Source organism: Aptenodytes forsteri, unplaced genomic scaffold (assembly GCF_000699145.1).
Source record: "Aptenodytes forsteri isolate BGI_AS27 unplaced genomic scaffold, ASM69914v1 Scaffold66, whole genome shotgun sequence".
NCBI lineage: Eukaryota > Metazoa > Chordata > Aves > Sphenisciformes > Spheniscidae > Aptenodytes > Aptenodytes forsteri.
The window spans coordinates 1,874,941-1,889,323 of NW_008795131.1; the positions used below are offsets into that span (position 1 = coordinate 1,874,941).

The following is a 14,383-nucleotide window of genomic DNA, read 5'->3' on the forward strand; positions in this document are numbered from 1 at the left end:
GCTTAAGAAGGTTGAAAGATGTGTCTTAACAGCTTGGCACTTTACTGAGCAAACTGCAGGAAGTTTGTGATGGTTTTTTGAGCATACATTTGTGAAACGGAGCCTATTTCAGAAGATTGTCTTGGCCAGTTCTTAAAAATCTTACCTAATTAGTATGGTTCATTTCAGTTTTGCCCCCCTTTTTTTTTTTTTTTTTAAAAAGGTGAGTGAAATTGTCGCTTCAGTGTCAGCTCTTTGAGGTTACAAAGATAGGCATTTTATCGGGGAAGCTATGGCCATAAAGCTGAAGTCTTATGTACTGTTTGTAACTTTGCACAGTTCCTCATCATGAGACATAAAAATATCACAAGGAAGAGACCATTTCATCAAATTTCAGGTTCCTTATTTTGAAAAAGGAAGGGCACCTTTGAGTAGGTGAGATGTTCATAAGAGATAATTCCCCAAAGCCCTCTGTTTAAATGATTGCTTACAGCTCTTCCATTTCCATTTGCTTTAGGAGAAACTTTGCACTTGTACTTAAGTGTGGACTTCCTTTGTACGTAGTAAGCTTTTGAAAAAGATTCAGTCCAACAGACTAAAAAGTAAATGACTGCCCAAAGTTATGATCCCAAACTGTTTCATCGGAATAATGTGGTTCTTTTTAGTACCTAGTTTCCTTGCAGGAACCATGAGATGAGCTGCCTTTTGTGTCTGCAAATGAAGTCATTATGTACAAAACAAGTCATAAACATGCAGTGTTGCATTCATGCACTTGTTTGCAAGAATATAGTTCCAGTACTTGAGAAGCTCTATTCAACCTAGAGTCTTGGTGGCTGCACTTGAAATTTCAGTATTGGTTATGCCATTCCTGTTGAATCCAACCCTTCATTTGTCTTGATGCAGGTTGCCAGAGGTACTGCAGCTGTCAGTACAGCTGTCACCCTGAAATCTTGCCTATTTGGCAGCTTGAACATCTCATCAGCCTTAGTCCGAATAACCGACAGGCTAAATCTGTTCTCCTTGCCATCTAGTGAGTTGATGATCAAACATACCTCACGATATTTGCAGTCCCATCTCCTTTCAGTTTAATATTGACCTCTGGCATTTTGGGCTTCATTGATAGATTTTTCCAAGCACTGCAAGTAGAATTTTACGTCATTGTTTTTCATCCCCACAGGTTCTCCGATACCACCATCTCAGTCTCCACAGTCACATTTGATGGGAGCGAGGTTGCAGAGTGCTCCTACTCTCACAGATATTTACCAAAACAAGCAGAAGCTCAGAAAGCAGCATTCAGACCCAATATGTCCATCCTATGCTGGGTATGGATACAGTCATTCTCCACAACCAAGCAGGCCAGGTAGCTTGGGAACATCACCTACCAAACATATGGGATCGTCACCTAGGAGTTCAGACTGGCTGTTCAAAAATCCATTACCAACGATCATTGGCTCTCCTACTAAGGTTTGTTAAGTTTGCCACTGTCAGTAAAATGTGAAGTGATAACACGCTGCCTGAAACAATTCCCAAGAATATTTTGGGGTTCTAACCTTGGTTTTTGTGTGTTCTTGGTCTTGATTCTTAAAGGCAACAGCTCCTTTCAAAATACCTAAAACTCAAGCGTCCTCAAACTTGCTGGCCCTGGCTAATCGCCAGGGCTCGGTAGATACCCCATTGCAGCCTAAAGACATCACTGACCCAAGGGATTTCACGCACTTCCACTCGACCCAAGGAGGTGAAAAGCAGGCAGGAGAACAGCACAGTAAAACTACATTTGGCAGGTAGGCATTGTAATATTTATAACCTGTAAAGTTGGGTAGGTGACTTGGCAGAAGAACATACATTGCACACAGCAACTTGGAGGGGAAGAGCATGCAAAAAGTGAGCTGTGAGGAGATGCTGAGGTTTGGTGAATACAACAGAAACATTTTGTACTGTGTATAAATATAGCATGGACTTCCTGGAGCACTTTGTGTTGCTGTCTAGTTCCCTTTTGTTTTGATTATCTGAATATGGAATTTTCATTGCTTCTGTGACAGTTTTTGCTTGAAAATCTATATGCAAAATTTGCAATATGAATTTTTAAGAGAAAAAGGTCTCTTTATGGTTAGTTCTATTTCAGTAGGTCCATGATGAACAGCAAGACTTCAAAATTTTCTGTATTTTTGTTGAAGGATTCTCTATAATAAATACCAAGAATCTGAAAGTCAGCCTTAGTTGCAAGTTAGATAGGAGGATCTTACTGAAGAACTTTGTTGTGAATTCATACATTTTTCTGTCTAGATCTGTTAGTACTGGGAAGCTATCAGATCAACAGGTAAAGACTACCCTTGGTGGCCAGTTATATCAAGGCAGTACAGACAGCCTAAATACAGAGCGACCGATGGATACAGGTAAGGAACAGATTGATACATCCAAGCTGTCTTTATGTGCTAGGGGTTTTATGGAGTGCCAACTAGATACAGTTCTGCTTCCAACTTTGATAATTGGTTCTGTCAATTTTTAGCCTCAGTACAGAAGGGGATATGTTCCATTTCTTCAGCATAGCTTTAAAAATAACTGAGACAGGAAAATATCTATTTCTGTGCTAAACACAGAAATATCTCAACTGCCTATACTCGCTAGAGGGGTTTGGGTTTTTTTTATTTGGTTTTATTTTTAATACAACATTTGTGGCTGTTTATTTCCTAATTCCATCTTGTTTTCCTATGAAAACCAGTTTATGTAATTCTGGGTCATTTTTCTCCTCTTCCCTCCCCCAGCTTGTCCCTTGCCCCAAGTGGTCACCAGGAGTTCTCACCTTGTTTTTGAGCAGATGGAAGGAGTTCTGCAGGCAGGGCTTGTCTTTAGCCTCCAGACCTGTCATGGTCTGCCTTTAGAATTTTTCTGTTGTATCTTTTGCTGCAGGACTGGTGTCCTGAGGCTCTCAGAGCCTCTGTTGCTCTTTTCTAGGCGAGGGTAGAGTGGAGAGAGATGGAAGGTAAAAAGATGTATGAAGACTGCCTCTTGACTCTTTTTGTATATCGCCAAGGCTGTCCACTCAGCTTGTTGTATTTGCTGTCAGAACTTCTAACTAGTCCAAGTCTTGGATCTACATCAAAGCATGTTGTGCTGCAGTGCTCCAATTTGCTGCATATAATTACTTATTGGTATGATTATATGTAATAGGGACTAACTTGCTGAAATTTTCTCTTCCAGCTCCAGCAGGGGCCTATGGAATTGCAATGGCACCTCCTTCCATGGGAGGCGGGGCAAGTTCTCGGGCTGTTATGTTTACTGTTGGGTCCCCTCCAAGCAGCGCCACCCCTCCTACCTGCACCCATATGGTCCTCAGAACAAGAACCACCTCAGGTAAGACTTTCCTGACAACTGTGGACTGTCCTCAAACACAATATTTAGGCTTGCCTACTTCTTGGGCCAGTAACCTGCTTACTGCCTTGCACAGTAGGTCCTCTAGGCCATACAGTAAAAGTGCTCTGTAAAGTAGAGATTAATATCGGGCAACTTCTGCCTTTTCTCTCCTAAAGAGAGGGCCAGAGGCACGGATTTACGATACAGTGGTGTGTAACCTCCTGTGTACACAGCTTTACTCCACCACAGGGAGCATAATAGATCTCTGTGACAAAAGTGGAGAGGAAAAGTTAGATTTCTGATTCTGCATTTTTGCCTGCTGCTGTGCATTGTACCAGAAATGGCACACAAGAGGTGTGAGCTGACTGCATTTCGGCATGTGTCAGCTATGTTGCCAAATATCGAAGATCTCAAGGTAAAGGCCTTCATCTGCTCAGGATGAGCAGGAGTCTGCAGCAGTGTGCTTTTGTGAACTACAGCACAACCTTTGGTCTGTACTGTTGGGCTGTCTGCCTTGGAATCCTTGTCAACCATTTCCCAGAATCTGTGTTATAAAAAGTCACTGTTCATTAAGGTGTAGCTTTTGCATTCTCTACAGAGTGATGCAAGGAACAATGAGGAGAGCCTCCCAAGAGTGAATCTGATGACTACTGATTTGTCATTTGCTATCATCTGCAGCCTCAGTGCTGCGAGATGGAACAACCTATTAGACTGAATGTGTGTGTTATTTTTCTTGTAGTTGGATCAAACAGTTCTGGAGGGTCTCTCTGCTCTACTAGTGGCCGTGTATATATGGGCTCTCCTCCTGGTATTTATATGGGTTCTTCTCCTCCGGGAGCCGAGGCAGCTCCGAGTCTGAAGTACATGCCTTATGGTACTTCGCCTCCCAGCTTAGAGGGCTTTATCACTTTTGAAGCTCCTGAATTGCCTGAGGAAACTTTAATGGAGGTATAAAAAAATAATTTAATGTTTTATAATGTATAATGCTGCTAAAACAGAGACGTGGTAAAAACAGGACTGCTCAGTGCACTTCGTAGTTTCCTCTTCACTGTCTCACATACTCCTTTTTAAGATCTTGAAAATACTCCTGTATCAATTGTGGCCAATTTCTTTTTGGTAGTTACTCCTGGCATTTCATGTATTTCAATAGGTAACCAAAGGAACATGACTGCTTTTGTTCACTAGAGCCTTCCAAAGAGGCCTCTGTTTTAATGCCAAGTCTCTGGACGTGGGTGCTGACAGTAGCAATGTCCTTCTGGGCATTGTTTTTAACTGCTTCTTCACAGTCAGTGGATAACATTAAATCTTACTTGTGGGAAGAGTGTCCTATATTTTTTAAAATGTGTGGAGGAGTGACACTTTAAAAACACAAATTGGGGTGGTCTTTCACCAGAATGCTATCCTTGGACTGTAAATTTCTCAAGGCAGACTGCTGTTCTGTCTTCTCATTCGCATCTTGCTGGAAGGTGTTTGGATCTCTATTGAATCTCTATGTTGTAACATGAATGTTTGACAGTATGCTGTATTCTTCCCACAGATAGAGTTTAAAATATGTTTAGACCTGTATTACTAATGAAAAGATTATAAATACTGCTAAGATATGTTTGATTAGTTTTGAAGGCTAATTTTTTTTTTAGCAGAGACTATGCATGTAGTATCCGTTTTAGTCACCAAGAAGCGTAAATTAGAGTGAAGTAGATAAGTATGCAGCTTTAGATCAGTTCTCTTGTAGGTATCAAGTCTGTTATATAATAAAAGCCAAATGTTCCTCCTGGCTTCTCATACAAGTGCCGAGCATACTTTTGGGTTGCTGATAATATAATAACAAGTAATATATCCCACTTGTGATTCCTTTAGTTGCTCAGGTTTCAACAAACATAGAACTCCATGTCCCAACTCCTTTGGCTTTGTTGAAAAGACTCTTAAGTATAAGCTACACTATCTTGAAATCGTTAACAAAGAGAACAAGTTAATATCTCTTGATCTGTTTGGACCCATTTGGTTCTGTTGTCCCTAGTGCTGGCTCTGCTACAATGTGATTTCTGCATAGAATTGACATACCAAGAAATCCTCAAATTATTAACGAGTTTTAAGTGTACTTAAAGCCTTATGGCTTATAATGGTTAAATTGTTGTCATCTTTCCCTCTGACAGAGAGAACATACAGATACACTGCGTCATCTAAACATGATGCTGACATTTACAGAATGTGTTCTGGATCTGACAGCAGTACGAGGAGGAAACCCAGACCTGTGTACTTCTGCAGTATCGCTGTACCAAATCCAAGAGAGCATAGTTGTTGATCAGATCAGCCAGCTAAGCAAAGAATGGGGGTAAGTATGCGGTCAAATAGTATCAAGAGAATTAGTGAATATTGAATACATCAAAAATGTGTTTGAACTATGCCCTTTTTGTTGGGAGTGATTGTTTTACTGTATAGAATCTTTTATAAGAATACATTTTTAACAACTGAGGACAGATCAGAAAGAGCAAAGGATAGAGCGACATTTGCTAGCAGACAAATAAAAGAACAGTGTTTACTGGCCTGCCACATAAGTTGGGGAAGGTGGTGAGGAGTTCAGGCTTGAGTGCAGCATAGCACTTCTAAGCCTGGAAATTCGTGTACCGGCTTCTGTCAGATCCGGGCCCTCTTCTGTTCCTGTTAGCCAGGCTGAAGCAGTAGCACTGAGGTGAAGGTTGGGAAAGCAGGAAGGAGTGTCCAAATTTGACTTTTTTTCAGTGGAACCAATCAGCCCTAATACAAAATCAGAAACAATGAGAAATAATAGAAATTTGGAGTGGTGGGAAAGGGCAGTTCCACTTCCTGCCTTCTTCCTGGGGGGAAAAAAACAAAAAAAACCCCACAAAAACCTGCAAAGTGTTTGCTTTTCACAGCTGAGAATTCCATAGGAAATGATGCTGCGGGAAAAGTACATCCAGTTGCTTGTGCTAAGACATTGACCTCGGGCCATCAGTCACCACAAATAAGTGTTCCTTTTTAAAATGCCTACATTAAAGCAGTTTGCATTTGCTGCTGCAGCTACTAGATGAGCAGATGTACTCTCAACCCGTGACAGAGCGTTTGTGAAGGGAAGGGAGGGGTGGCATTGCATTTTAAACATGTCTGCCTTTGCTGCTGCTGCTGGGTCCTGTGTAGGGTTGTGATTAAAAAGTGCTGTCTGCCCATGGCTTGAATGTGTTCAAGAAAGGTGTTTTGCTACATAATTACTTCTTTTTTTCCCCCCCCTCCCTAGACAAGTAGAGCAGCTGGTGTTGTATATGAAAGCTGCGCAGTTACTAGCATCTTCTCTGCATCTTGCCAAAGCACAGGTCAAATCGGGGAAACTGAACCCATCCACTGCTGTTAAGCAAGGTAGATGCAACATAATCTAATTTGCTTTGCTTGTGAATTTTCTTTGCTGATACATCACTCAAAAAGCTTAAGTTGCAACATTCATTTGTTTTCTTCTGTACAAGAGAATTGTAGATATGTACAATTGCACAATTCTGATAGTAAACAAAGATACAGCTAGAAACTGTTAAGAAATGGGCAGTCATTAACTTTAAATGGAAATTATTTGATATATACTTAATTCATAGAAGTGACAGAGTAAATAAACATTAAAAGCACAAGTTTAAACAGATTGACTTTGCTAGTGCTGGGAAAAGCTGAACTTAGGCTGTGTTGTTTTTTGTTGGTTTTTTTTTTTTTTAATTTCTTCTTACCTTTCTTCCAGTTGTGAAAAGCCTCAATGAGAGATACAAATTCTGTATCGGCATGTGCAAGAAATTGACGGAAAAGTTGAATCGTTTCTTTTCGGACAAGCAAAGGTTCATTGATGAAATCAACAGTGTAACTGCAGAGAAACTCATCTACAGCTGTGCTGTAGAAATGGTAAGTCACTCCTTTTACCTAAATGAGAGGCCACAGAGATGAATCGCTTCCTTTTCTCACGTATCTCTTCTACATAACCAAAAAACAGAATGTGTGTTTCCAGAATTCTGTTCATGGTAATTTTTGTTAGTCTTTCACTCTCTTTCCTGCCCTGCCTTAACTGTGGCTAAAGTTCCTGGCAGATGCTGCTCCTCAGGGACATTTCCCCTACATCAGCACATTTGGTACATAAACACTAGGAAATGAACTCCTAAGCCACATAGCCCTGTGTGCTGAAGTCTCATCCAGTAAGGCTTACTGGAGCATAGAAGCAACAGAAGGAGCTTCATCAATCTACCAGGTCAATTTGAAGAACATCAGCCTGTCCATACAAAGCAAAAATGGTAGCAAACATGTGGAAGATTCTTCATATAACTGATAAACTTTCTATCTGCCGTGGAGCAGATGCAGTAACCGTACAGGAAACTTAACTGCTTTTTTGATGAGAGGGAAGTCTTTTTAACATAGGTGTCACACAAAAGATACTGGCAAATACTGTGCTTAACCCTGATAGTGGTGTAGCCATGCACAATTAATTTGTCGTCTTTACGAGAGAATGTAGGTATAAGAACAAGCATATTTATTCATATGTTGTTGTAACACATGTAAACACAAAAGATCAAAAAGTGCTTTTATAGCTTATATGTGCAGAATATTCTTAGTTAATACAGCACAGGCGCTATGTTCTCTCAGACTTCGTTTTGTTGTCTTAAGTTATAAAACCAGATCGGCTAAATTAAGGCTGAAAAATAGTTTCTTAATGACACTTACATATCATTCATTTTGAATTTTTCATTTAATTACTTGCCTAATGCAGTTTATGTAACTGAATCTCCTGAATGATTCCAGGTACAGTCGGCAGCTCTGGATGAGATGTTTCAGCAAACTGAAGATATTACATATCGATACCACAAAGCAGCCTTGCTGCTGGAAGGACTGACTAAAATACTGCAAGACCCTGCAGATATAGAAAATGTACACAAGTGTAAGTTTATATTGAATAATGAAAATACTGAAAATTACATGGAATTAACACATTGTAAAGTAACACTGAAGTCATTACCTATTTTTTACCTTTCTCTGTTTCCAGATAAATCTAGCATCGAGCGAAGGCTTTCCGCACTTTGCTACAGCACAGTGGCTGTATATGAGCAGTAGGAATATCCCGAGGACCAGATGGTGTGAACATAAGGGACCACATCAGTGATACTGCCCTTTTTTCACTACAGCTTAATTGTTGTCCTTGTTCTGCCCCACGTGGAAGATGATTCTTACATTTCTGTGGTGACTACCAAAGAAACAGCAGCATATTCAAAGAGGAGAAATTCCAAAAGTACACTTGCCTTACCGATCCAGCAGCTCCTTTTTCTTCCTAGCAATGGAATTTAAAAGAATCTCTCTTCACATTTCAAACTGATCCTTGTACATGTGCTTTGAACTTGAACGATCAGGGTTTGTTTTTTTATTTTCCTCATGAGGTTTATAGAGAGTGGATCCTTCTGCATCAGGTACAAAAAGACATTTCCCTCAGAAGACTCCCTCTAAAGTTTGTGAAAAAAAATTTTAAGTTGTCAGAAAAATGTGGCAGAGTGAATTTGGGAAACCCTAACCATGTGCAAGTGCTGTTCGAAGCTTTCGGGGCTAAGCTGGCTTGTATCGGAGCTCACATGTTGTAAACATGGCTCAGCTTGTCATATGAAGGGATGGTGAGAAAGAGCTCTTTTACACGGGGGAAAGATGGTAATGGAAGAAATTGTGCTCCATCTGTGCAAAATCCCCAGTGGGTTTTCAGCTGATGTGGATACAGTTTGATGATCTTCTTCCAAAATATTTTGTTTTGCACTAATTTACTAAAGCAACTGTATATTCTTTTTTGAAGAACTATATAAAAAAGAGAAAGAAGGCACAATGGACTTGGCTGAATTTCATTTCAGTGTACATAAAATTCTTTTCAGAATTTCAAATGTAGCTTCTAGAAGACTTTCAAACAAACTGTAAAAACTTGTATTCACGTGAACCTTTCCATTTTATACCTGTTTGTCTAATACTTGAGTAAACTACTGCTCTGGACTTTCTCAGTAATAGCAATGTTGAGTTGCTGGTTGTTTGCTTTTTATATAGATTTGGTTGCATCTTTTGTTGTGCATGCGATATGTGCATTAATGCCTGCAGTCTTTAGGGGTGTAATGACAGTTCTCTGTAGTTTGTTTCTTGGGCAGTATTACTATAAATACTGTAAACTGAAAGGTTCTGCAAGGAACCATGCAAAAACAGAAAATAATGTTGGGGTTTGAGATGCTGGTAAATTGATGTAGAATATCTACATACAGTGTGTGAAAAATCAGGATTATTTTGTGTGCATTTTGGGGGAGAGGTGGGAAGCTTCATTTAGCCTTATAGGCATTATCATTTCAAGCATCCCATGAGATCATCAGGACAGTGATTTGCGAAGTATTTAGGCAGATCAGATTCTCTGGAAATGGTTCCTATACTTTATTTTTGGGACTTTTTTTTGTTACTCAACTGCTTGAATACTTGAATAAACCATTCTCCAGGACAAAATTGTTTTAATCCTCTTAAAACACAGTGGTCTGAACTATTTGACAAAGTTGTACAGGGCTTACACATCAAAATATTGTTTCAGTGTTCGGATAACCATGTGTTTCCTTTACTTTGACAGAGTAATGTACTTTTTAGCTTATTTATCTGTATGAAATTCCAACAGTTAATTTGAAAGTGTTTGTTTATATAATGTTTGTATTTTTAGGTCTTTAATACGGTGTTTCTACCTCTCCTTTGTAATTGCATGCATTATTCTTGAAACTAGGTAATAACTCACTGAACTGTTGCGTAATAGCCTTTTTATTATGGCCTGTATAAATGTATATTAAAGTAAAATAAATGCTGACACTAGAAGTGTTTCTATGGTAAAACCAAGTTTGTGTGTCTCTGTAACCAAAGGCCAACGGTGTTAACGTCAAAGAAATGGTCTGTACTTGGCTGGTTAAACGAGTTGCTGAATGTTCCCTGCTTGGGTCAAGAGATGCTCGCCTCAGCAGTTGGACATGCCACCAGGGCAGGATGGGGCAACTCGCTTGAGTTCGTTATCTCTGGATAGCTCTGGCACAAAGTGTCCCTGAGTTTGTTTTCACTTGCTTTAGGAAAACAATTTACCCTGTTTTGTTTTGTTTTTTTAAACTTGGATTTGAAAACAAATATGGTAAGCAGGTTCCTGGGTAACAGCTGTATGTTCTTTCAGCAAGGTGCCTCTAGCAAAGAGGAGCTGTCTGGGCTGCCAAAACAGCATATGCAGAGCTAATTGACAAAAACTGGCAGTAAGTTACAATTTCTATGCAAACTTTACGAAAAACAGGCTTTGTCCGCCTTGTAGCTAGTATCTTCTCCCCAGCTGAGGTGTGCTGTGGTAGCTGGTGTGTGGCTGTTGTATTTCTTAGTTGTACTGTCAAATTTTTCCCAATGTATTATTTAAAAAACCCCTACGCTTGTGACTGGCACATAACGATAAAAGAGGATGAGGAAGGAGTGAGCGGGGAGTGCTAATGATACGTCTGAACATGAATCTAGGGACAAAGCAAAAGCCTTAATGCACAAATCTAGGAGATAGGCTGCTTTTCCCAAGAACTCACTGGGTTTTGTTGTGTTTTTTTTTTTTCCTCAGGATTCAAGCTCATTCTCCTTCCACTTTTGCCAGCAAGACTACAGCTGCACAAACAGGAGGAGAAGAAAAGGGCTATTCTTGTTTGCTGCTCTCAGGAGGAGGAGACCAATGTTCATGGCCTGTCTTTCTGCATAAACTCATTCCACAAAGATCCTGAAGCTGTCCTCTGTCTTCAGCTCTCTGCACTGAACAGCAGGTGCTTGTTTCTACCAAATACTTTTTTCAGCCTTTTGAAAGATAGAACTTGAAAGGAGGTATTTGATGTGCTGCTTTTCTAGTTCAGCTCTCTAGCATCTACTCAAGAGCACCATGTTCCATACTTGTTCCACTCTCTCCATAGTGTATAATGTCGACTGAGGAATCTAAAACGCGTTTTGATTCTGACACTTGCTGCTTTTTATAAGCAGGAAGTGGAACTCTCAGCCCTTCCTCTGACACGGAGAATGAAATCTAGTTAATTTAACTTGCAACTAAGGTACTACAAATTATTCTGAGACATTTTTCAGTTGAGAGGTGTAAGTTGTTCCTGGGACTCGCTAGGTTCTGCATAGTTCTTGCTGCTTTCTCGTACAGCAATGTCCGGGTATTACTATTGTCACCTCTGGGTTCAGAGGCAGTAACTGTTGTGATCCACTGGTGTCGCAGCACTGTGCAGTGCACAGCCCAGCTGCACCGAAAAGGGAAGCTTGCTTTTTCGTCTAGAGCAAGAAAAGCTGGATACTGCTGCTTTCAAAGCTTGTTGAGGCTTTGAAATTGAGATAGGCTGGCTTGTGACCCACCTCCTTTTTGACTCCTGCTTCCTCTCCTATTTTTTGTGGTTTTTTTTTTTTTTAAATTTTGATCCTTTGACTGCAGTGCACAGCCCAGCTGCACCGAAAAGGGAAGCTTGCTTTTTCGTCTAGAGCAAGAAAAGCTGGATACTGCTGCTTTCAAAGCTTGTTGAGGCTTTGAAATTGAGATAGGCTGGCTTGTGACCCACCTCCTTTTTGACTCCTGCTTCCTCTCCTATTTTTTGTGGTTTTTTTTTTTTTTAAATTTTGATCCTTTGACTTTTGACTTGTGGGTTTTTTTTTTTAAATTTTGATCCTTTGACTTTTTTTGTCTGCTCAGATCTCTGCTTGCCACTATCTTTTGACTGTCCAGGATGCCTTTTAAGTCTTTAAGCAAATCTCCTTTTATCCTGAACTTCCCTGTCCAACCTGAGCCATAGCCCTGGCTGTGGCTTTTTAGTAAGTGCCCACATAGCTCCTCCTTTCTGTAGATCAGTGCAGTACAGCTCAGTAACCCCTCTCTTGAGGTCTTTAAGTCAGCTGGAGCCCAATCTAACTAAGTCTTGGCACTGCTTCTTCGGACAAACACCTTTTCAATAGGCTTTTGTATGTGGCAGGCTCCCCCCTCCTCTTGGGCTGAAAGCAAACTAAATTCCAGTGGTGCTGTTGAGTCTTGTTGCAGTCTTTGTGCCAATCATTTTCATTGTTTCTTTGTGTCGCTTTCACATTTTCCATGGCCCCAGCTATGTCTACAATGCAGCCCACAGACCATGGCTCTGTACTACACAGTATCTTGTTCTTGCAAATGTGAGATCAGCCACAGCTTTCAAAACAAGTGATGCCATAAATGAACTGAGCTGCATTTATTCGTGTAGGTTCCTTAAAACCTCTCCCTGTTGTTCATCTTCTGTACCCGCTTTTATGATTGAGTGCTGGTTGGGCTTCTGTATCTGCCCATATTCTTGTGCCACTGGCCGGATTGTGTGACTTTTAGAAAACACTTGGAGCTCTAGACTAGGTAAACATTTAAGCAGAAATTGAAGATCGTCAGCCTAGCTAAAAACTTGAAGTTCTGTGACTGTGGTGTGTGAGTGAAAAAAACGTTTTATTGATTAGCTGTGTTATTTGGTGGACTCTTGAAACCAAATACTGCACAGCTTATCTTCTAAACCAAAGTCCTCCTTCCCCAGGCTCTGCTGCATGCTTTTGGGAGCGGGGCAAGGAACAGCACAAAGGCATGCTCCTCAGGCCCAGCGCAGAGCAGGAGCCTGTCTCATCGTGGTGCCTTGCTATAATTGACTCCAAGAGGGGAGCGAGAGCAAGGGGCTGTGAGGAATGGAGGGGAGAGGGGAGTCTGCTCAATAAAATGTCTCCTGCTGCTGTTAAGTATAGCCCTGGGGATTAGAGCACCCCCAGCACTGCTTACCTCCCGATTCCTCTGGAGTTCAATTACTTTCCCATAAATAGTTCCCTCCTTTATTGTTTCTTAGTGACCGAATAAAAATAGAAAATACTGTCAGCTCCTAGGCGTGGGGAGCACGCTGCAGACCATGCGTTTCATCAGGTGCTGTCTGGGGTAATCTTCCATCTCACTTGAGATCCCCCACTTCCCTGAAATCCGCGTGTCTCGCCCAGCTGCTCCGGGGAGACTCAACTGATATTTTGCAACACTTAAAAAGCCCTCAGCCTTGTTTCCTGTCCGTAATTGGCTAAAAGATGTCCCTGAGAAGGACCAAAAGGGACCGTCTCCCAGGATGCAGCCACGCTGCTGCTGTCTCATTTCTGCGAATACCAAGGAGCCTCAAGATCAGGTGTTCTGCAGAAGCGTGGCACGGTACCAGCCTGCTGGCCACTGGGATGAACTGGGAGCTGGGACGTTTGCGTGCTGTGTGTGACACCAAGCACAAGAAGCACTGCTGTGGCATGAAAACCCTCGGGCTGAAGGGTGAGAATTTTGCAGGCTCTGGCGAATGGCCACTCTGGAAAACGTAGGTAAATCACCATCTCCCCGCTCCTGCAGACATCCCGTGGTGGGTGCGCTGCCTGCAGAGGATGCAGCGCAGCACTGTTTCCCCAGGCACAATGTAATCACGCCGAGAGCTCAAAGACACTTACTCTGATTGCAGTAGCATTGACTCCTTATCTAATTTTCCCTGGACCTCCAGACAGCACGGTGCCTGGACAGAGCTCCAACCTGCCCTGCCTGCAAGGATGCTAACAGGATCAGGGAGAGCGGGTCAGCATCAGGTAATGCTCCTGCGAGGAAAGTCCCCACTTCTCCTACCTGCGTCATCTTGAATGCAAACCCAGCTCCTTTTCATATACCACAGTGCAAGGGCTCTGTCAAGCCGAGCCTGTTTTTCTTTCACATGTTGCCTCCTGCATGCAAGTATTGGCAGTTGCTCGTCATTCTTTTCCACGGCAGACTGTTTACTGCTGAGATTTGTGCAATAGCTTGTGAAATGTTCATGTGCTGGCTGAGCCCCAGCCCGCGAGTTGTTAGCAAAGCCAACTGACTTCACGAAAGCCAAGCTTTGTGTCTGGGGGGAGTCGTGGCTCGGGCGCAGCCTGCTGAGCTAAAGGGCACCCCCCCAGCCTCGGGGAGCAATGCTGATCTGGGAAAATGTCACGAAACTTCGGGGGGGGGGGGAGGGAGAGGTTCCCCACCCCA

The 14,383-nt window shown here is 41.7% G+C and overlaps 1 protein-coding gene across 1 annotated transcript in view; it reads left to right on the forward strand.

Moving 5' to 3' along the window:
• ULK2 (unc-51 like autophagy activating kinase 2) overlaps window positions 1–10,196 on the forward strand; it is a 40,686-nt gene extending 30,490 nt beyond the window's left edge. Inside the window, exons 19-28 of the mRNA XM_009278193.2 lie at window positions 1,157–1,443; window positions 1,567–1,760; window positions 2,263–2,372; window positions 3,178–3,330; window positions 4,070–4,278; window positions 5,484–5,662; window positions 6,584–6,702; window positions 7,067–7,224; window positions 8,113–8,248; window positions 8,354–10,196. Coding sequence (XP_009276468.1) covers window positions 1,157–1,443; window positions 1,567–1,760; window positions 2,263–2,372; window positions 3,178–3,330; window positions 4,070–4,278; window positions 5,484–5,662; window positions 6,584–6,702; window positions 7,067–7,224; window positions 8,113–8,248; window positions 8,354–8,421 — 1,613 coding nt within the window. The 3' untranslated portion in view covers window positions 8,422–10,196. The remainder of the gene's footprint in view (window positions 1–1,156; window positions 1,444–1,566; window positions 1,761–2,262; window positions 2,373–3,177; window positions 3,331–4,069; window positions 4,279–5,483; window positions 5,663–6,583; window positions 6,703–7,066; window positions 7,225–8,112; window positions 8,249–8,353) is intronic.
• Window positions 10,197–14,383: the final 4,187 nt, after the last annotated feature.